Consider the following 23,072-nt stretch of genomic DNA (forward strand, 5'->3'; position numbering starts at 1 on the left):
AAGACTATCTTAATAATTATTTTACTCTCATTTTCCAGAGACATCAAACAATACATGGTAAATTCCAATGTCATTTTTAAATGTTTGGTAGAAGTTGGAATGAAAGATTTCATGAGGAGCCAACTTGGTTTCTAGGATAAGTAGACAGAAGCAAAGTTAATTGCTACTAAAGAAAGAAATATGTGCTTCAGTATTTCTAGCAATCTAGCCACTTGGAGCTGGCTAAAAACAAGATTAAAACAAGTTAACTATCTGAAAATAAATTATAAATTATTTATACAGATCTACTGATGTAACTATCTTACCCATAACATTTTACAGACTTATTGTTAGAAGTTTAGGAAATCAGGATAGAATAACTAAGTAGTTGGAGTAGTTTCAGAACCCAAATAAAAACAGAGAATATCACAGGAGCTGCTACCGCTCATGATAGATTCTCTTCTTTTCTATTACTACCAAATTTATAAATACCAAAAAAGACTGGTTGGGAATGTAATTTTATTGTAATAGATAGATGGATAGATATCTTATCATTTGCCCCAAAAGGAGAAAATAAGACAACACACAAGTTAAATTCCATATTATCCTATAGTTGTCACTATACTGTAGTTTAAGAAAATTAAAACTATAAAACATTTTGTACGCTATAACTATAAAACATTTTGTATTTTTATAAAATAGCACCTGGCAATAGATTCTCATCCCTTAACAAATAGAAAAAACCATAACCCCTAAAATGGCAGTTAAAGACATGGAATGTAGCAGTCCGTTAAGATTCCCTAAAACTAAGTTCAACATATATTTTAATTACTTTATTTTCATCTTTATTTTTTCTAACAAATGATCTTAATCTTAAAGACACTTAAAAATTAAAATACAAACTAACAAGAAAAAAATATTTTCCAACAGTATGGTTTACTAGTGAATTCACTACTATATTACAATATATTATTATAAGATATCACAATCTCTGCCCTAATAATACATATTGCTGCATTCTTTGACTGATAGAAAATATTGCCTTTTAAGATCAAAATATATATGACTAACCCCAAAGTAATATTGTGGGAATATACATATTTTGATCTTGAAAAGCAACTGAAATGGGAGCAACTATAGTAATAATAGGTGACTTCAATAATAGGTGACTTCAGCCTTATTAGCTAGATAAATTTTCTGGTTTCAACTGATGCATAGTATTTTTAGAGATAACAAATTAAGGTGTCTTGGAATGACAGGGAAGCTGCTAAAGATAAAGCAAAGCAATGAAGAATTTATTTTGAACTGTTTAGCATCTGGTGCAAAATGAGTATTTTTGTTGAACAATGACTTTGGTATTATTAAATTAAACACATTTTAAAATTTAAGCAGCTTCTTAGAATTGAAAATTGAAAACTATAGATAAAAAGAATAATCAATTCAGAATGCCCGAAGACAATTTAAAGTTTTGAAAGGTCAGATGGTACGTAGAAATAAAAATGCCCGAGAAACAATGTAAATTGGTATTCTACACTATCCCAAATATTCAGAAAATAACAGTTATTTTAATATATCAGAACCAAAAAATAAATTTAGCCATTTATGGATATAAATAAATGGATAATATCAGAGTAGCTGAATTTGGAGTTGTATGGTCATGATGTCCTACAATTCCAAATCATATCACTACCACTCCAAGCAAAAACCAGGTCTACTATGTGACACCTCTGCATCTTACCCCAATGAGTCAAGCCTGCTATAAATTAAGTTGCTGGTTAAAAAACGTCTTTGAATCCGTACCCAGGGAAGATGTGTTGAAATCCCTATGGCCATAAGCCTGGAGACTGCAGATGGCAACCTAGAGAATGCATCAAGCAGCACAGGCAGAAAAACAGTAGGGAGGCTGGACAACAACAGCAATCCCAACTGATCCCTAAGACCTACTGGTAGCTTCCCAAGTAGAGACTACCTACTGCCTATTTCTGGGACAGCAGCCCTGACAACCCTCAGAATTTTGCAAAGAACAATAGTAAAAAGATATCTGAAGCCTTGTTTCATCTGTTGTATAAATTTCTTTTAATACTGGTGTATTTAAATATTATTTTAGATGAATCACACTTTTTTTTCCTTAGGAGTTCATTGTTAATGTTATTAGAACTTGATTGTATCTTACAACAGAAACTATACTGCAATTATCTAACAAATGAACTAAAGGTCAAGACATGAAAACAGGTCAAAAATGAGCAAAAATGATATTTTTATTATGAGGGATTTAAAGTCGTAATAATTCATCCAATTAAACTTTATAAACAAGCTTGTAATATTTCCCATGTACAAGAATTATGCTTAGTTGGAGTAGCGTGACAACCTTATAGATGATCTAAAATTTGATTAAAATTTTAGCCATTAACTAATCCACCATTAGAATAGAAGAAAGTATGAAGTGCCCATATAAAATACCTGGATAGTCTTTGGTAGGCCTAGAGTAATTAAAAATGAATACAGTTGTCAGAACATTTAATCAGCAATAATTAAAAATATATCCTGGATTACGTATTTCTAGATCCAAAATAAATTATAAAGTATTCAACCTTATTACACTCATACTGGTAGTCCTCGACTTACAGCCACAGTTAAGCCCAACATTTCTGTTGATAAGTTGTTAGGTGAGTTTTTATACATTTTAAAATCTTTCTTCCACAAATGTTAAGTGAATCACTGCAATTTTTAAGTTAGTAACATGGTTGTTAAGTGAATTTGGCTTCCCCATTGACTGCTTATCAGAAAGTTGCAAAAGATGATCACATGACCCTGGGACACTGCAACTGTCATAAATAAATATTCCAAATTAGTCTGGGAAAGAGTGAGTATCAGTTAGCTCTCCCAGATAAATCAGACAGAAAATGCAACTAGATGAGCTAATTCTACTTTATTATAAAGCTATACTAACAGAAAGTGTCAAATCTGAAAGTACAAATTTTCCACCGCCATTCTTAACTTCTTAAAAGGGTCCTTCTTAAATTACTTCCTCTGACCATTAAGCCACTGGGGCCTCCCACCTCTCTTGTCTGACTGTTTCCTAGGCGGATCTCTTCCCCTTGCCCCAAACACAAACATGCAGTGTGTGCACACTGTGAAAGTTAGATTGGGTTTCCTGCTCCTAGGTCATCAATTTCACAACTGCACTGCATTTCTATCAATAATAATGTGATTTAAAGAATATGACTTAGTTACAAGCATGTTTTCTTTAGCATAATTAATCATAATTAATCTAAGATTATTTAAGAAAATCAAAATCACAGATAAATCTCTGATCTTTACAAATTTTCATAGATCTATTAGAGCAGGTCTGCATAAAATACAACCCAGATATCCATCCAGTCTAAACATCTGGCTGAATAAGCAACCAACCATAATATTATTCCATTCTGAGATAGCTCCAGCTTGAAAATCCCCCACTTTTTATATTCATGGGATAACAGGGATATCAATATTCTAGACTGGTTCTTAACCACTGGCCATATGACCCACTGGGGGCCTTAGGGATTCAAATTTCTTAACTGGTTCTGTGGGTGTGGCCTTATTTGTGGGTGTGGCGTGGTGGTCATGTGACTGGCTTGGCATGACTTGCTGACTGGGCATGGCTTGGTGGTCATGTGACTAGTTGGGCATGGCTTGTATGTAAATATTATAAATATCCATGTAAATATTGAATTTTTTTTTAAAAAAGAGCAACTTTTACCCAAAATCAGGCAAAGCAGGCAAGCAGATTGAGTTGTTCACAGAATCACAGATTCATTCAGAGATCTATCTTTCTGCCATTGGCTAGCTGAGTCTGTCACATAAAATTTGCTAGCAAGCAAACTCACAAAATTAACTTACAACACACCATGTATGTAAATATTGATTTTTTTTTATAAAAAAGAGCAACTTTTACCCAAAATCAGCCAAAGCAGGCAGGCAGATTGAGTTGCTCACAGAATCACAGATTCATTCAGAGATCTATCTTTCTATCTGCCATCGGCTACCTGAGTCTGCACTGACAAATAGAAGCTTCAGTCCTAAGGAAGGTTTAGCTCTGCTTTTAAGATCTAAAGATTAGCTAGAAAGCAAGAAATCCAATGGTTTCCTGCTTTCTAGCTAATCTAACTCTCCCGGCACAGCAGAACTGCTGATGGGGGAATAACAATTTAGCAGGCAAGTTTGATGGCGCGCATGCCAGGTAAGGAGTCAGTGGATGGGGCCAGCCAGTGGTGCAATTTGCCAGTTCTTTGGCAGGTAGAATCCCACCCCTGGTAAGAGTGCGTTTTGCGTGCCTGTGTAGACCATTTCCCAAAAACCCCAGCTGTGCTGCCCGGACAGCTGACAAATGCTGTGCACAGGTGCACAGCGTTTTAAATTCCTTTCCTGCTTTTTCAACCTCAGCTGTGCCGCGCAAAGCAGCTGAGGTTGAAAAAGCAGGAAATAAAAGACAGCCAAGAGCCCAGGCGGGCGGCTGGGCCAAACAGTCAGTTGGGTGTCTGCTGCTCTTCTAGGCTACCGGTTCTATAGAACCGGACCGAACTGGTAGGATCCCACCCCTGGCCCTGGGGCATTTTAAGCAGGCCACAAATGAAAAACATACAAAGGGAGCCATGGCCCATGCCAAGAAGGCTACAGGATTACAGAAAAGCAAAGTATACAATATTGGAAATTAAGTAGTCCCTGGTTAACAATAGTAATTGGGATCAGAATTTCCATCACTAAGTAATGCAGGTTGTAAACTGTGACATCAAGTGAAGGAGGTTATGAATGGTGATTGCAAAAACATGGCATGCTGCAACTGTCTTAATTGTGAGTTGTCAAGCATTCAGATCATAATCAAATAATTGTGGGATGCTGGGATGGATGGAGCTTTAGGGACTGGTCAAAATACCACTCATTCAGGACAGTGGTATTGTGCTGGTCTGGGCTTCTATGATTGTACTTTTCAGAGTTTCCCAAGATTCTTGAGTTTTCCCCTTTAGAATTTTCATCCATGGAATCTTTTCCAAGGTCTCTCTGAGTTTATTAAAATCAGCTCTTTTAAAATCCAAGACTCTGGTGTCATTATGTTCTGTTGCTTGTGTTTGTGTTATTTTGAATTCTAGTATGACATGGTCACTCTCACCCAAGGTTCCTGCAGTTTCAACTCCCTCTATCACTTCTTCTCTGTTTGTAAGAATTAAGTCCAGTAACAACTTAGATGAGGGAACAGAAGGAGAACTTACCAAATTTGCAGATGATACTAAGCTGGCAGGAATAGCTAACACCCAAGAAGAAAGGCTCAAGATCCAGATGGATCTTGACAGACTAGAACACTGGGCGGTATCTAGCAAAATGAAATTCAATGTAGAGAAAAGTAAAGTCCTATACTTTGGCAAGAAAAACCAAAAGTACACATACAGACTGGGTGAAACCAGGCTCAATAGCAGTAACTATGAGAAGGATCTTGGAATCTTAGTGGAAAGCCAGCTAAATATGAGCCAGCAGTGTGCAGCAGTAGCCAAAAAAGCTAATGTAATCCTAAATTGCATTAACAGAGGGATGCAATCAAAATCAAGTAAGGTACTAATACCACTCTATAAAGCCTTAGTAGGACCACACCTAGAGTACTGTCCAGTTTTGGTCACCACATTAGAAGATGATGTTGAGACTCTAGAAAAAGTAGAGAGAAGAGCAACCAGTATGATTAGGGGACTGGAGACTAAAACACATGAAGAACGGTTACATGGCTACTCTAGTGAAGAGAAGACCAGGGGAGATATGATAGCAGTGTTCCAATATTTGAGGGCTGCCACAGAGAGGAAGGGGTCAAGATATTTTTTAAAGCACCTGTAGGCCAGACAAGGAATAAGGGATGGAAACTAAACAAGGAGAGATTTAACCTGGAAATAAGGAGAAACTTTCTGACCTCGGAAGTTGTGGGAGCGTCATCACTTGAGACTTTCAAGAAGAGATTGGACTGCCATTTGTCAGAAATGGTGCCGTGTCTCCTGATTGGGAGGGGGGGGGGGGGTGGACTAGATGACCTACAAGGTCCCTTCCAACTCTGATTATCTGTTATTTGTTATTTGACCAACCTTGGAAGGATGAAAGGCTGACTCAACCTCAAGCCCCATCAGGATCAAACTCCAGCCTGTGGGCAGTTAGCCTGAAATGCTGCATTCTAACCACTGCCCCACCAGGGCTCAGTTATATGGTTTAGGGAAGAGGAATGGGATTTAAAAATGATGTTCAACTGTATTTATTGATCATGGATAGCATAGATTATTTTGTTAAAATGGAAAAACAGCACTATTCCAGGCTTACAACCTTGGCCTGATGGTCTGAGTTTGCTCTCCAGCTATGTATTGGTTTTCTATTGAAGTGTGTATGTGTGAGTATATACAATATACCGTACTTTATTGATTGTGTTATAGCCAAAACAATGTTGAAGATGAGAGAAAGTTAAGAGACATTGGAGAAGTGTGAAGAAGGAAGAATCTTACACTATTTGTTCCCTTGAGATCCCTTGAGCACATTTCAATTTTAGTAATATCAAAAGGTTGGAGCGGATATTGATAGGAATAATGCATTACCATCTTGATTTAGTATATATATATATATTCTAGGGATTGACTCCTAGAAAGAAATAACTTGGGGAGATTTAATTCAGTGCCCAGCTTGCCTCCCATTGACAGTGGTTAACCAAGCACTAAACTGAACCATCTGCCAGAGATGAGATATAATTAGTTTCCTAAGTATTGCTGGAAACAATTAAATTCCATTAGGCACCAGAATTGGACCATCCAAATTGGTCCTGTTGTCTCAGAAAAGTCACAAGTGGCTCTCATATATACATAGCTATACAATGGATATACTAAAAACCTTAAAATCTATTCTTCAACAAATTATAAAACAGAAGAGATGACACATTCAAATAATCTGTCTATTTGAAGACAATAAAATACCATTTAACACAGACAAGCATAATGGTAAAACACTCTTGAAGACAATGAATAACATTTCTTCCCAAGCTTAAAATGCTGCATGCATATTTACTCACAAGAAATTAAGAAAGTGTTCCCAACAATTCTGAATTAAAAGTTATAGGAACCAGGAGTCTTCTGACAGAAATTTGTGTCCTTTATCCCTCCTCACGCAGAGAGGCTTTTCCAGCCTCACTGTGACAGATATGAAAATCAGAAACAACCATTATCCACCTCACTCAAACCTCACAGAATGTTATGGCTAGAGGAAAATTGAAGTGAAAAAATCTGTTCATGATATCCACATTTTTGTTCCCTATAGATACACAAAGTTTAATGTGAGATGCTTTTATTATAGTCTGATCTAATTTTAGAAAATGAAATTAATCTATTTGTTTTGGTAGCTCATACAAACTAATGATAAACGCTTCTCTGAAATGTAATTTTTAAAGAGTAATTTATGATATAAACACACACATACTCTCATAAACTAATATAATAATGGAAGGAGGGAGTCATTGTGAGGGAAATATAGAATAATTGGTGTCAATATTCACCTTTGCCACCTGAGTAACATGCTAAAAATAACCAGTACTTTATAGCAGGAAGTTGACAACAAAGTTATTTTCATCAGACTTTTTAGAAAATCCTTTTTTAAACTTTCCTTATTACATTTTAAATACCTCTGAAGGCCACATTCTGATTCCTTATATAGACTATAAGGAATTAAAAGAATTTTTGCTATTAACATTTAGAAGCAAGAAACAGTGAACACATTTGATGATTTCTCACCTGCATTATACTTTTTTAAAAACTGACCCCTGTCAAGTTTTGGTTATTTCATTTTTATTTTATTTATTAAGAAAATATATATGGCTACCCAACCTACTCTTGGTGCCTCTGGACAGCTTATTTTATACTCTGGAGGCCATCTTATATTTATTTTTTTAACATTATATTTAAGTTTTTCTTTCTGCACCTCTGTCTTCATTCATTAGTTAAAAAGTACACAGAAAGTTTTAAAACACTGTAATCAATGGACTAACCAACATTCTGTGGATACAGGCATTACTCTTTATTTTTCAGGTTTGGTGGAAATATTATTTATTAAATTTGCATCCTCCACAATCTGCAATATCTCTTGGAGGTTTACAAGAATCATATATATTACTGCAATATTGTACCAAAGATAATAGTCTACTGATTGATGGTAAATCCATGTGTAATATAAAATATATTCTCAGGATTTCACCAGCAAATCCTAGAAATGAAAGTGGCACAACGAGGCACTCTAATATGAATTATCTCTGAAAAGTTAATTGCAAAAAATAAATGAAGCTATTGTTTATAGTAATGGCTATGGTAAAATGTAAACGTTATTTCTAGGGGTATCAAAATCCAAATTATTTTGCTTTCTTCACCCCTCATCCAAAGTATGCCAAAAGCTTGAAGCTTCTCTTTTTTGGAAGGAAAAACAATTTCCATCTGTTCCTTATTATGTAACAAACTGGGCTAGCATTCGATTGGCTGCATTTGAATTTGCCATCCCTAGATCATATATGTGTATCATTCAAAAGTTAATTTCCTGTTAAAATTTAATCAGTTAAAAGATTGTACAGTACAAATAGTTATCCCAATCATTTAATTTTTGACTATGTTGTATAGTATATAGTACTCCAGAGTTATTATGTTATGAAATAATTTAAAAATGAGAAAGTATTATTCAAGAATCACTGCTATTACCACAGATGTAAATTGGAATTATAAAATCATCTCTTGAAATCTGTATTAAGACTTTTAATTTTCATTATTTAACTTTTGGAGAAGTAACATACTGTATAAGCATGCAAAATTCAAAGCAATGTCTTTTCTCCAGTCATCTTAAATATAGCCTATTACATTATTTCCTAACATTAGAGTATCTTCATTTAACAATCCTGATTGGGACCAAGATTTCTATTGCTAAGTGAAGGAGTCATCAGCCAAAAATATCCTGTGACTGCACCTCTTAGCAATGGCAGTTCTGCTTGTGGTCATTAGGCAAGGACTGTGCCTTTAGGTGAGGATCTCATGTTTCTCCTGCTGTGCTGCACTCAACTCTGCTTTAACCCCCTTCCCCACTTCAACTTTCCCCTCCTGCCTATCACCCTCATCACCTCCAGCTGGTCTTCGCCATCTTCTTTCTCTCACCACTGAGGGATGCTCCACTGAAGCAGCTGACCCTTTGCAAGGCCTTGTAACGAGTGCAAATGGCTCAAAAGGCAGAGATAGGGAGGGGTGGGGAGAGACAGGCAGGGGCTGCAAAGAAGATGGCAACGGTCAAGGGGGGACAATAGGGGAGGCAGAGTGCAGGGTATCCAAAAGGGGGAAACAGGTGGGTGAGGACTGCACCCAAAATTTGATCATCTGACTGACTGACTTCCAGCTCTATTCTGCAAGAGCCATAACTTTGAGAACCAAATGTAACTACCCTCCGTTCAGCACCACTGTAACTGAACAGTTACTGAATTTCACAAAACACACAATCTTTTTAATAGTCTTTGGTGTCTTCTTTTCAAAACAGAAAAAAATAACAAAAAAATCTAGTTACTTACAGGAACATATGAAAGAAGTAACTTTATTCAATGAACAAAGCGGTATGTCACAGTAAACCATAAAATTTGATTAAAAATTAATGTGCATAATGATTGAGCTGTTTTTCCTCTTGATTGTTCCTTTTTTCCTCCCTTTGTAGAAGCAAGTAAACCATATACAGGTAGTCCTCACTTAATGTCCCTAATTATTACAGACATCTCTGCTATTAAGTGAAATGATTGCTAACTGGGAAATCATAAGCCCATGACTCTGTTTTCTGACCAGAAAGAGACAAGACTACTCAGTTTCACACCTTCAGTTTTTGGTTGTCTCTCAGCTGCTCCTCTTACTATTTCGAATGCAGAAATCACTTGCTTTTTCTTCCCCTCCCCCATTTTATAGAGTGGAGAGACTGGAAAGATTTCCAAGAGTATTGTATGCAGTTTGTGTACTCGCCCATGACTTCCAATCCTGGATTGCCAACGAAATCCAGGATTCTTTTGCAATTTTCAATGTGCAAAAGAACAAACAGGTTATTCTTCTGCAATCCCTTCCTCTTCAATCTGTCTGTTCTTCAAGAGGAGAAAAAGTAAAAAAAAAAAAACCTCCACATATTAGGCACAGGACAACATGTACTGATTGTAATGGTGATCACATGACTGATGGGTTCTGCAAGGGTTGTACATGGATCATAAAGTTATTTTTCAGCACTATTTTAACTACAAATGGTCACTGAATGAGGGGTGGGTAAACAAGGATAATCTGTACTTGCAACTGAAGTCTATTTTATTGATTTTATCAAATACAATAGGTTGTTCAGTCACAGTCACTTATAAAATGTAAAAATAAAAATAACATTTAAAAAACTATAAAGTACCCTAGTGAGAATATAGCAAAATCAATTATAGAATTGTAAAAGACACATAAACTTTATATGTCTAGTAGAATCACAAGCCACAAGGCTCCAGGGATTGCAGAAATAGTCAATTTCCAAGGCTTTGTGGAAGTACAGGATAGTCAAACTTCAGAGGGAATGTTCTTTCAGAGAGGAGCTTTACCTATAGAGAAGGTCTGTCCGAATCCTATAAGGTAAGATTGCTTTACCAACCACACCTAAGCAAGTTAACCTTGGCTGAGCTTACAGGACGAGCAGAATCAACTGAAAATAGTCAACTCAATAAGAATTCAGACTCTAAAACAGAAAGGGCTTCATGGGTGACAAATTTCATTTTGAATTACACATCCAAAAGCCAGAACAGTACAAAGGAGTGGTGCTACATGGAAAAGATTGGATATGGTCATTATTATTCCTAGACTGCATTCTGGATGAAATGTAACTTGTGAGTAATTTTCAAGGGTGGCCCCCACATAGAGTACCTTAAATGGTCCATGCAGAATCCACGCAAAGCACACTGTAATAGATATATTCAAACTAAGGACTATGATAAATTGTTCATAACATTTCATCAACTGTTCTTCAACAAGACAAAATAGTGGCTTACCTTGATATGAGAGACGTAAAAGCTATTTTGAAAACAGTACACTATTTGTTTTGATCCAATATAATTAAGACGTCACCAAAATGTGCATTTAAGATAAAGTCTATATATATGATGATTTATTTATAATTTAAAATTGTGTCCATTCTACCCAACAAAGCAACATTTTGCAAAAGTACTGTCAACGGAAACATATATACTATACTTATTCATATTGGCCAAAGGGAAGTATTTGAAATCATACTTACAAGCTTTGCTTGCTGGGCATTTACAGGGTCACCATATTGTAACAATGCTTGAAACTGGTTGTTTTTTGTGAAAGTAATTATTTTCAAGACTGCACCAAATTTAGAGAATATCTGTTTGAGGGGGGAAAAGTAAATGAATATTCATATATTCAACAAACATATACATACATCATACCATGCTTTATTAAAAGGCCAACAACAACATATTTGCTAAACTTCAAACTGATAGAGGAAACACAATTGTATTGAAGTAGTAGAAAGGTTGAGCTGAGCTCTCTGAACAGCCCTGTACTGGGTACAAAATGAGGTGAAACATCATTCCTTCATTTCTACAGAGTGTGCCGTTTGACTTTTCCTTTATGTCACATCACAGATTATTTGTTGTACTTCCACTGCAACCATCTGTCTCAGATAGGAGGAAAAGCCCTGATCTTGCTTCCTCTCCCTTAATATTGGTCTGTGAAAGAAATAGAGCATGCTATAGCTTGCTTGCCACAAAGCTGGGAATCATCATCATTATCACATCAGCACCATCATTTTCTGGCTATTGAAGCATGTAAAAAAAAGAATGAAAATTACTCATAATTTTTGACTTACTTGGTGAAGAACATCAAGGGTTACTGGGTAATACATGTTGTCAATAATTATTCTAAGAACTGGACTCTGAGCTGGAGTGACTGCACTCTCGCTAACTGTAGTTCCACTTATGGGAGTATTTGTTGTCTGTACAGCAGTTACTGCTTGTAGGACAGCTTGAGCTCGCTATATGCAAAGAAAAAGGGGAAAATGCATGTGGATTAAGTTTAGAGATCAATATATTCAGTAATTGCCTAAAACCATGTTGAAAAATATAATAATCACAATAAGCAACTCTTAACTGGCTACTTCTAACCAAAGAAATATCACCACCCACATGAGCTGAAGAGAAGCTAAAAGTGAATTATGCATTAAGTCTGGTTGCTTCAAAAACAATAAATTAGAACTATACCAAAGGGTTAGCTACTAGTAAGTAGGGGGAAAAAAATCCAGGACATATTGCAGATTTACAAGCAGGAATGTTTGATGTTTGTATTTCTTCCCCTGGGCACGAGACCCACTGTTCTGCAACCTATTTTGTAAAAAAAATAGAGAAAAACGAGCAAAGCACTGCCATTTTTGGTAGAATACTCTCAAAATCTATAAATAATTTTCTTTTTAATTTTTAGTAATCTATTTTCTTGTAAGAAAATTCTTTAGTACAGAATTTTATTTGTTAAATCTGTTTTTTATTGGAATATTTTTGACAATAATCTTATGAATATACTTCATTTTTTACCAGATAAACTACTTGGTAAAAAAAAAAAATCACATTAATTTTAATCTCCTTATTAAAAAAAGAATTCTAAACAAAAGGTAACAATGCATGAAGTCACTAAAAAAAAACAAAATCTAGAACAATTACAAATTAATAGAACTCTAAAATTTATTACAATATGCAAAGGTTCAAAGAAATGAAAGAAATAAAGTTCAATTCAATGATACTTCCATTATCTCAACAAAGCAGATCAAAGCGAAGTCTATTTCAAACCAGCAACTGAATGACATGCCTTCAAAGTGCTTTATATTTCAAAGTGATTTGCAGATTTGATGGCTTTTCTTCTACTTCTGGGGTTGCATCCCTTAACTTTCATTTTCGCATATGAACAACAGTAGTAGTTGAATTCTATGATGAGCTCTGTGACTCAGGTATTGGCACAAGTATATTTTGTTTCCTTCAGCTCTCCTCTTCATTAACAGAGCTGTTTTGGGTGGCAAAGCAACACTGTTGTAGGTATCATTCGTGTTCTCAGCTCTCAAACTTGGCCAGCCTCAAGTCTTAATTTTTCTCTCTCTTATACTAATTAAATGTTACTCTTCTATAGAGGTCCTTCGTACATAACCGTGAGCTGACTCAATGCTCAACACTCTGAATACTGTATATATTATTATTGTTATATAATATACTCAGCAACTGATAATAATTTAGGATTTTATGCCTACACTGGGTCCTGTTTCTTCTGTTTCCTTCTGTTTTCTTAACTACTGCACCAAACTGGTTTTTTTTTTTTTTTTGGTAAGCTACATGTTGTGTGATCAAGCAATTCTAGTTTTGATAGCTATTTTGATAATTAAATTCATGTAGAAAAGAATGTCTGTAGCTATGGGTTGAACTGTAGAGTTTTTGAAGCTCTCTGAGCTTGGTTGTTTGCTTGCAGATGTTTCATTACCCAATTAGATAACATCATCGGTGCAAGTGAAGTAGACAGTGGTTGCTGCCTGTTTATTTGTATCAAAATGTGACAATTTTTTAATGTTCAGAACAAAATCTAGGCATTTCTTTAGAAATAAGAATTGGGATGCAAAGGGCTTATCAGACAATAATCTGATACTTGCCCCAGTCTCATTAATTGTGCCCTTTCTTTTGTAGAAGAAATCAATACTGTGTTTATACAAATATTCAAAACATATATAATCAGGTGCTGGAAACAGAAAACAGGAATGTTGAATTAATCAATGCAGCCATCTATCAAGGTGAAGCCTTTAGCTTTTTAATTTGTGTGATGTGCTTATTTAGACAAGGCATTGAAAGTAGTCTTCAATAAAAAAATCACTTCCAGTTTTCTGGTTTAGTATGCAATCTGAATATCCAAATTTATCTAACCCAATTATAAAACCCGTTACTATTCCCAATGACTTACAAGGAAAAAAATTGGTTTTCAAATATAATGGAAATATAAATAAAAAGAGCCAACTGGCTATAGAACCTGACTATAGCTCAAAATATCTATCACCTCTCTTATTAAAATATAGATAGGAATCATAAATTTCTATTCTTGTTCTTCTTCCAGTTCTACATTCTTGTTAGCACTAAAATGGCATAGGATAAAATAACTCAAATAGTGAATGCTTAATTTTGGATTACTTTTTTTAAAAAAATAGGAGATGTGAAGACATACTCATATGGAACTATAATTATTATATTCACCAAAAATCCTTAATTCCCATGCTCTTCAGTACTAAAAGATAGGGAAGGGTATTAGTTTAATTGGACAGCCTTCATATTTGCTGAAAGTTTAGTAATGCATAGTAGCAGAAATATACATAAATAGGCTCTAAAATGTCTAGCCACAACAGCTTGGTCTTGGAAGAAAGCAGCAGCAGAGGAGGAAAGATTTGGAAAGAAGCAAAACTTTGAGCAGCGTGTTGCAAACTGGAACTATACTGGAAAATAACTATGGAGGGTGGGGTATCTCTCACAACGTAGGAACTGCTAAGTAAGTTAGATGAGTAAGAAAGTAACTCAGTTTTTGTGATGTCCTTTTACTGTAAGAAAATAGTATGGTTAACAAGGCAACGGTTGGAATGTGCAATACACAAAATGGAAGTAATGATAATTTTTTAAAATATGTCATAGATACTCATAAAACTGATTATTTCCTCAACCTTTCTAGTCTGTAATATTCCTACTATCCAAGCTTGACTTTACTTCACACACACACCCCTGCCCACGACTTAATTACTTTAGGATATAGTAGACTGTAGTCACTCATTTGTTTTACTTTCCAGTAACACCTCGGGGCAATAAAGATCTAAAGCTTCCAGGCCTGGGATTAAAATAGATAGATAGATAGATAGATAGATAGATAGATAGATAGATAGATAGATAGATAGATAGATAGATAGATATATTTATGGGGGTCCTGTCATATTTCTATGGCTGTTTTAATCCGTGCTTCCAAATGTATTCTGTTTTCTGGATTTTGTCACCTAATGGGCAGCTATAATAAACTTAATACATTTATTAAATAAAATAACCCATAATAAATTAAACAGTATTGAAAATAATTTCTTCATAACATGTTTCCCACTTAGTTTTGTTTAAAATTTACGGAGTCTGGAGCAGACTGGCATATAAGTAAAGTGCACTGGTGTCCATGTGCAGTACACTGGGAATGCTAGACTTACATTTACCTTAACAAATTGGTATTTTAAGAGCTTTAAGATGTATTAAGATAGAATGTGGTTAGGGGAACAAATGGTTTGGTGGAAAAAGAAAGGATACCATATTATAGTAATGTGTAAGTCTGTGAATAAGTGACTCTTCACATTTTGAACCAAAATATCATGAAAAATATGCCACCCACGGTTATCAGCTATCAAAATATCTGTATTTTTAATTTTTACAGATTATTCATTTTTCATGATATTCTGGTTAAAAAAATTGATGGTCATCTTATATGGGGATTTGCTTATGCACAAGTGTATACGAGATATACAGGTGTTTTAAAAATTATTACCCTCTCCCCTATACAAGATCATCTATGGTTAAGCAAGTTGCAATTTGGGGGATGTATTTGGGCACCTCAAATTCTTCACTTATTTTGCAGGTAAGTATAGTAAATGTTTGTCATACACTTGATTATGGACAATGACTTTTATGGTAGGGAAAGGCAGATTTTCAAACTGAGGAAAAATGAATTGTATGTCTTTTTTTCATTCACCCTTCTAGACATTCCTGGTGACACTGACGGCTCAACTTTGTTTTGAAGGTATGATTAGTAAATGCCAAGATGATTAATGGAAAAGCTTTAAGAATCTCTGAATCAATATCAAGAAAAATAGACTAGCCTGATCTATGTAATGCCAATTTAGTTAAATGAAAGGAACGGCGTTTTGTTCAATATATTTGGTTGGGAACTTGAAGCTGACAGAGATTGCATAAATGTGTCATGCAACCCACTGCTGAATTTTAGGAGATTTTAATTCTATTATTAAATTTCCTCAGGAAAAGCTCGTGATTCTATGGCTTCTATTACAACCATGTGTTTATAACTCTGAGTTCAGCAGAAGCAGGATTTATTCACTAGGCCTCATTTTTGTACCGGTTTAGTCTCAATTATTGAAGCCAGTAATTTATTTATCATGGACACTCATTATTTGACTGTGATTAATAAACTCCAAATTGATGGAAAATTTAAACATAAATGTCTGCCCTGGAAGATCCATGGATATTTTCTAAGATCTCTAATTAAATTTCTTATAGGCTGCAATCTTCTCAAGGCATTAGGTTATGATATAGTGATACAAAGATTTTGTTTGCCAAATGCACTAGGACAAAATATGTTTAAATAACCTGTGTCTCACTGTGTAGTTAATTTTTGGTTCTGTGTCTAATGAATTGGGATCATTCATTAGATCATGGTTCAGTTACCTAGGGATCAGCACATTATATAAACACAGCTGATAGATCTGAATGTTGTCAATTCAAAGACATTCTGGCTCTTCTGGTATTCCTGAGAGCTGCAGACAATTAAATGATGGTGTTTGACAGCTAGAGTGCAGGTGGCATGACATGATGATGAGCATGACTAAATAACAAAAAATATTACTTGTTTCCATTGTTGCATATGCCCTAATGCTGGCTAGTGGATAATTTGTGTGATAAAGAGCCTTTTGTGCATGGACCCCAGGTATCCTGCTGTGCAAACCAGCTGAAGGATTGCTGATACTAATTTGGAATGCATTTCTCATATAAGTAATTTGCATTTACAATTATATGGATGTGACAGTTTTAACCATCAGAGATAGATGCAGACATGATACCATCTGGTCCTACATTTTGGCTTATCCAACCTGAGGATATTAACTTTGGAGGGTTGAGGCATATAATTGTTTTCTGGATTCTTACTTTTAAAAAATTTGGAATCTTAAAACTTGGCCTTTTTATATGAAATTCAGGTAATATAAACATCTCACTGAGGAAAACTGTAGTTATCACCATATCAACAAAGACAAGAATAATAAATCTTGTTAGAAAATGTTAGATCTAATCTAATTTTGGTTTAACTATAGGGACATAAATATGTGATTACAATGTCATGCCTATATCATGGTGTTTTTTTTTAAATCATACGAACTCCATTCCTATTTATAGCTTTAGGCACTTTACAAATAACCATGTGGAATAAAAATTTGTAAACCTCAACTGAAAGACTGATTGACCTGGGTAAATAAATGATTTTAACTCTCCTATTAAATTGCAACAAGGAGATGTTAACTTTAGTTTCAGCAGCAAATGACTGTAAAGTTTAGGCTCCTCCATGCAAAAGACAAAATAGCTGCTGATGATACTACGTCTATGAAAATAATTAGCACATTGATAGTACTATGATACTATTGAATCAATATATTGCATCTCAGGTGAGAAGAGTTGATATAAAGGTGTAAAGCTATAATGTAAAATATATATTTCCTACACCAGCAGCCAACCCTCAAATTTAAAACCAGTTGCAGGATTTAGGCATAATATTTTACCCTATATAAATAAGGTAATTATATTTTTTTCAATTGAAGCATCTTTTAAATACATTTCAGCATTAATTTAGCACATTTCTATTTGGGTAAAAAATGTAATCCAATCAGTCTTTAATGAATAGAATCTAGATAATCAAGAACCGAGCATTTTCCCCTTAATTAAAATTATTTTGCAATTTTTAAACAGCTTCTGAACACTTTTTAAAATGAATTGCTGATGGTTATATCAATGTAGCATTTTTGATTTGTCAGTAACGTCTTCCAAGACATTTTTTTAAACTTCATCATCTAGCATATAGCCTTGAAATTCTTAGGCAATGCCCCATCAAAGTACTAACTGGGATGACCCTGCTTAGTTTCTGATATAACCCAAGGTCAGCTAGATGCTGCCATTCACTGAGGCACCCTCACTATTGAACCAGTTTATTGTCATCGACATAGCTGTTATGGGAAAAAAATCCAATTGAAAACAAATTTGCTTCTATATTTCAAATGAGAAGTATCTAGGCTAGGATTAATAGAGAAGATTGGAATAGAAAAACGCTTGATGCTAGTTAAACCATTGTTCAGAATGATAAAGTAATAGAAAAAAACAAAGAAGTTATTACCATTTGATATAGCATGGGTCAGTGCTGTTTTTACATTCCTTCATGAGAAAAGAAATATCATATACTTAAAATGTCCATGAAGTTAGTACCTGCAGAACTGTAGTTTTACTTTGAAGCATGAATAGTGTCTTGATTTAAAATAATACATTTTAAATACCTTCAAAATCAAGTAACTATGTACTCAATTATTCCCACAGCGAATATGAATGTCTTTTCAATAAGTTCATTTATCAGAAGAGCAGATCATACTAAGGTGAGACTGAGTTTCAAAACTTGGACGAATTATTTAAACATACCAGAAACACAGTTCCACATTATCTATTTAACAAAGTAACAATTTTTTTACAGGTTAACTTGAGTTCTTGGGCCAGAAAGATTATTAATGATAAACATGCTTAGATCCTACTAATAAATGCCATATTTACTACATAACTATAAAATAACTAGCTCTATACCCGTGCTTCGCTACAAAACTATGTGATGGGGCTTAGTTTTGGGGTTGGAAAATAAGGGGGGACGGAAATGTGCCTCTGTCTACCAGCATCCATCGGTATTCATCTGGCTAGCGTCCTGTCAGAGTGTGAGAGAGTTGAGGGCTGTTTGGAAACTGAAATAGTATTTACTGTGTGAGCAAGAATGAGACAGCAAGGAGCCTGGGCATTGCTTAGCTCAACTGTTCTGTACTAAAGCTGCTTGCTGCTTTGAAACTAAAACTGAAATTCCTCTCCTCTGCTTGTGTTTTGCATTTGGAACAAATTTCTTTTCAGGTGGGAGTAGAACTCCTTAGCATCAGAGTGTGTTAATAATAATATATGAAATACTAATGCTTTGATGCTCATTTCAAAAAATCCTTTCTGAGCACCTAGAAGTCAAGAGGAACATACGTGCCAAATTTCAAGTTTGTAGGCATTCCGGTTCTGGAGATGATGCATGAGTGCTATTTCGCTTATATATATATATAAATTCCCAATATTCTTAAACATGTTATAAATACAGAAAAACTATACTGGTAATTACATATACAGATTAGTCACAACATTAAAAAACTATAATAATGTTACCTGATTAAGTGTATTATCAGTCTTTAATTCTTTATGATTTGAATACTGAATATATATAGGTTGATTGCGAAGATGTGGTGTCACGGCAGAATAATAATTTACCATAGTAATAGCAGCTTCTTCTGTTGCCAGCTCTAAAAAAGCCTAGAAAAATATATATACATAACTATATATAAAAGAAATTACTATCACATCCCTCAGTCCATCCATTCGTCTATACACCCACTTACCTAGTTTCAGAATCATAGTCTGGGGTAAAGTATTTAAACTATTTACCAAAATTATTTAGATTAAAGGATTTAAGGTGTACAACTTATAAAGAGCCATATGTGCTTCATATTTGCATACACATGCACTGAGTCAATATATGCCCCCATCCCTGGCTTCTATAACATGCTATATGCTCTCCCTTTTTGCTGGTCTACCAATATAATAAAGATTTAATTTGATTTATGCTCTCCCTTACGATCAGCATTTCTTAGATCATTATACCTGTAATCATAAAATCATAGCTGTGATTTTAGTTCAAGAATGTTTACATGAAGCAAACTTAAGCTTGAGAGTATTAATGAGATTGCTGACATTCAGAACAACAACAAAAACCTCTAAGGAACCAAAAAGATTGAAAGGCACAATCTAAACAGGCACAGAAACATGATTAAATTAATAATTTCTATATTCTTGATTTTTAAATTTTAAATACATCTTCTAAGTATAATTTCAATGTAACAAAAAGCTAAAAAGTTATGTTTTGTGTTTCCCACACCCAGCCATTATATGTAACTTTTATTTTTTTATAATGGGTGCAACATCCACTTGTTTTTTTTAATACACTTTACTGAATTTTTATTACATTAAAAACATAAAAATATATCACTCAATAACAGCTATTTGTGGTGCTTCCACTTGTAATGAAGTTAAAACATTCCAAGCTTGTAAACTTTTAAATCCAAAATATGGTTTTTAACTGTTCTGAGCACAGAATAAAACTGTGATTTCAGAATATCTTCCTTCAGAATAAGCTTTTCAAATATTCATATTCTGAAATCCTGAAGATATCACCTCATTTATACATTAAATTATAATTTTATAGTTATATAATTTGTATAAGTATATAATTAAATTATAAATTAAATATATTTTCCCCAGCATAACTATCAAAATAACTGTAGCTGCATCTGCGTTATTGCTGGCCCAGACTAGGAGACAAAAGGAAGAGGAAGAGGGTGAGGAGGAAATGACATTATTTTAACCCATACTTAAGACACATCTGTGCGCCTTCGGCATTTAGTCATGCTGGCCACATGCCCACGGAGATGTTTTCGGAAAGCGCTGGCTCTTCGGCTTTGTAACGAAGATGAGCACCACCTCCTAGAACTGGAAACGACCAGCACATATGTGCGAGGGAACCTTTACCTTTAAGAGGCAGGTGACAGTATCAATGATCAAGTGTATGATGCAAGATGGGGATAAATTTAGTGTTTTTTTTTTTCTTTAAACTTTTTAGCTACTGGAAAGTCTGTTTATGCTTTTTTTGTGCCTACAAATGCATTCTGTTCTGTACTTTCTTTCACTGACAGTCTTTACGCAAATGGAAAGGTCTCTTCCATGCAATGTTTATTAGAAAGTTTTGCTAAAACTGTAGCTTTCGTTTATTTGTTGAGTCATGGTGTGTGCTATATGCATGCTCTTGCTGATGTTTAGTTTTCAGGCAGCAAGTTAACTTCAAAGAACAGGTTGCTTTTGCTGCATGGGTTGAGTTCTGTTTGTAGACTGTCAAATGGAGAGGAATGCACTGAGCCAATGAATTATGAGAGAAGCCAGTAAAAATACTTTTGTTGCACTTGTCATTATTGTTCACAGATTGAAGTGAATCATGCTATTTTTTTCTAGATTTCAGCAGCTGTGTATAGGTAGGCTGTGGAAAATGGGCGTTGGCAGAAGTTACCCTGAATGCCCTTTCTATCTATGCTGCGAGAGCCCAGGATGGGTTGACTTCTTCCTATGACGTCATTTAGCTGAGTCTGCACTAAGATATAAAAGCCAGACCCCGGAAGAGACCCCAGCTTTGGCGAAGATACTTGATAGACTGAAAGGTGTCTCTGAAAGCACAAATGAATACAGAAATATGACTTACCCTCTCTGGACGAATCAAGGGAGGGGCTGGGCTCTCTCGCAGCATAGACAGAAAGGGCATTCAGGGTTACTTCTACCAACGCCCATTCTCCTCCATGCTGCATTGAGAGTCCAGGATGGGACATACCAAAGCTTGCATGTCCACGGGTGGGTCATCTGGCTCATCACACCGACTGTTGAACCACTCGTTGAAGCACCCGTCTGCCGAAGTTGCAGTTGCCGAGGCAAAGACATCCAGATGGTAGTATCTGATGAAAGGAGACGGAGATGTCCACGTGGCCGCACGACAGATCTCCTCCAAGGGTGCTTGGGTCGCCCAGGCAGCCGAAGTGGCTGCGTTTCTGGCAGAGTGCGCTGTCAGACCTCGAGGAACCGGAAGGGCCGCAGCTTTGTAGGCCTGCTCAATGCAAGATCTGACCCACCTGCTAATAGTAGGAGAAGAGGCCTTGTGCCCCAAGTGAGAAGGGAAAAGGAAACAAAATGGCTTCCGACTTCCTGAAGGAGGAAGTGCGCTTAATGGATATTCTAAGAGCCCTTCTTACGTCTACCGTGTGCCACTGCCGCTCTAATTCATGGTGCGGGAGAGGACAGAAGTCAGGCAACACAATGTCCTGGGACCTGTGAAACCAGGTATTAACCCTTGGAATAAATGAGGGGTCCAGGCTGAGGACAACCCTATCATCGTGAAAGGAACAAAGGTCCTGTCTGATGGAAAGAGCAGCAAGCTCGGATACCCGCCTGGCTGAAGTGATGGAAACGGGGAACACTACCTTCAGAGACAGGAAATGGAGAGACAATGTTCTAAGGGGTTCAAAGGGGGGCTTTGTAAGGGCATTAAGGACCACATGAAGATCCCAGGAAGGATACCTATGAACCACCGGTGGGTGCAGGTTGGAAGCCCCTTTCAAAAACCTCCTGACTGAAGGGTGATGGGATAAGGAAGGAAGTGAACCCCATGAAAGAACCGGGGAGAGGGCCTCAACCTGCCTGCGTAAGGTTTTGGGGGCCAAACCTTTCTCCAGATCATGCTGAAGGAATCTAAGAACCTCTGCCAACTGGGCTGAAGCAGGAGAGAGACCCTCCCTAAAGCACCATCAGGAAAGGGCCTTCCAGGTGGAATCATAGATGCGCCTTGTGGAAGGTTTGCAAGATGCCAGGATAGTGATGATGACCCTTTCAGGAAGATCAACCACCTCTAGCCGCTAGCCACCTCTAGCCGCTCAAGTGCCACATGGTCAGCTTGAGCCACTGGGGCTCTGGGTGGAGCAGAATCCCCTGATGAAGGGAGATTAGATAGGCTGGGATCCTCCAAGGAGAAGCCACTGACAGGTTGACCAGGTCCGCAAACCAGGGCGTCCTTGGCCAATAGGGTGGCAGGAGGAGGAGCTCTGCTCATTCCTCCAACATCTTCTGAATTACTGCCGGAATGATGGGAGCGGGGGAAAGGCATAGAGGAGACTTTTGGGCCATCTGCACCGAAGGGCATTGGTCCCCTCCGCTCCCTGGCAAGAAAACCTGGTGAAGAATCTGGTGACCTGGGCGATTTGAGGAATGGAGAAGAGATCCACCTCCAGCATTCCGAATCTGAGGGAAAGGAACTGAATAGAGATGGAGGAATGGACCATTCTGCCTGGTCGACTAAGCT

At 36.1% G+C, this 23,072-nt stretch overlaps 1 protein-coding gene across 8 annotated transcripts in view; it reads right to left on the reverse strand.

Moving 5' to 3' along the window:
• PTBP2 (polypyrimidine tract binding protein 2) overlaps positions 1–23,072 on the reverse strand; it is a 169,513-nt gene that overhangs the window by 15,867 nt on the left and 130,574 nt on the right. For all 8 annotated transcript variants that reach the window (XM_087930184.1, XM_087930183.1, XM_087930182.1 and 5 more), the window contains 3 exons: positions 19,292–19,435; positions 11,887–12,051; positions 11,290–11,400 (listed from right to left, as the gene is read on the reverse strand). In XM_087930184.1, coding sequence (XP_087786310.1) covers positions 11,290–11,400; positions 11,887–12,051; positions 19,292–19,435 — 420 coding nt within the window. The remainder of the gene's footprint in view (positions 1–11,289; positions 11,401–11,886; positions 12,052–19,291; positions 19,436–23,072) is intronic.

This window comes from Pseudonaja textilis, chromosome 3 (genome assembly GCF_049901715.1).
Source record: "Pseudonaja textilis isolate UNSWEBS1 chromosome 3, rPseTex1.2, whole genome shotgun sequence".
In the NCBI taxonomy this organism is placed as follows: domain Eukaryota; kingdom Metazoa; phylum Chordata; class Lepidosauria; order Squamata; family Elapidae; genus Pseudonaja; species Pseudonaja textilis.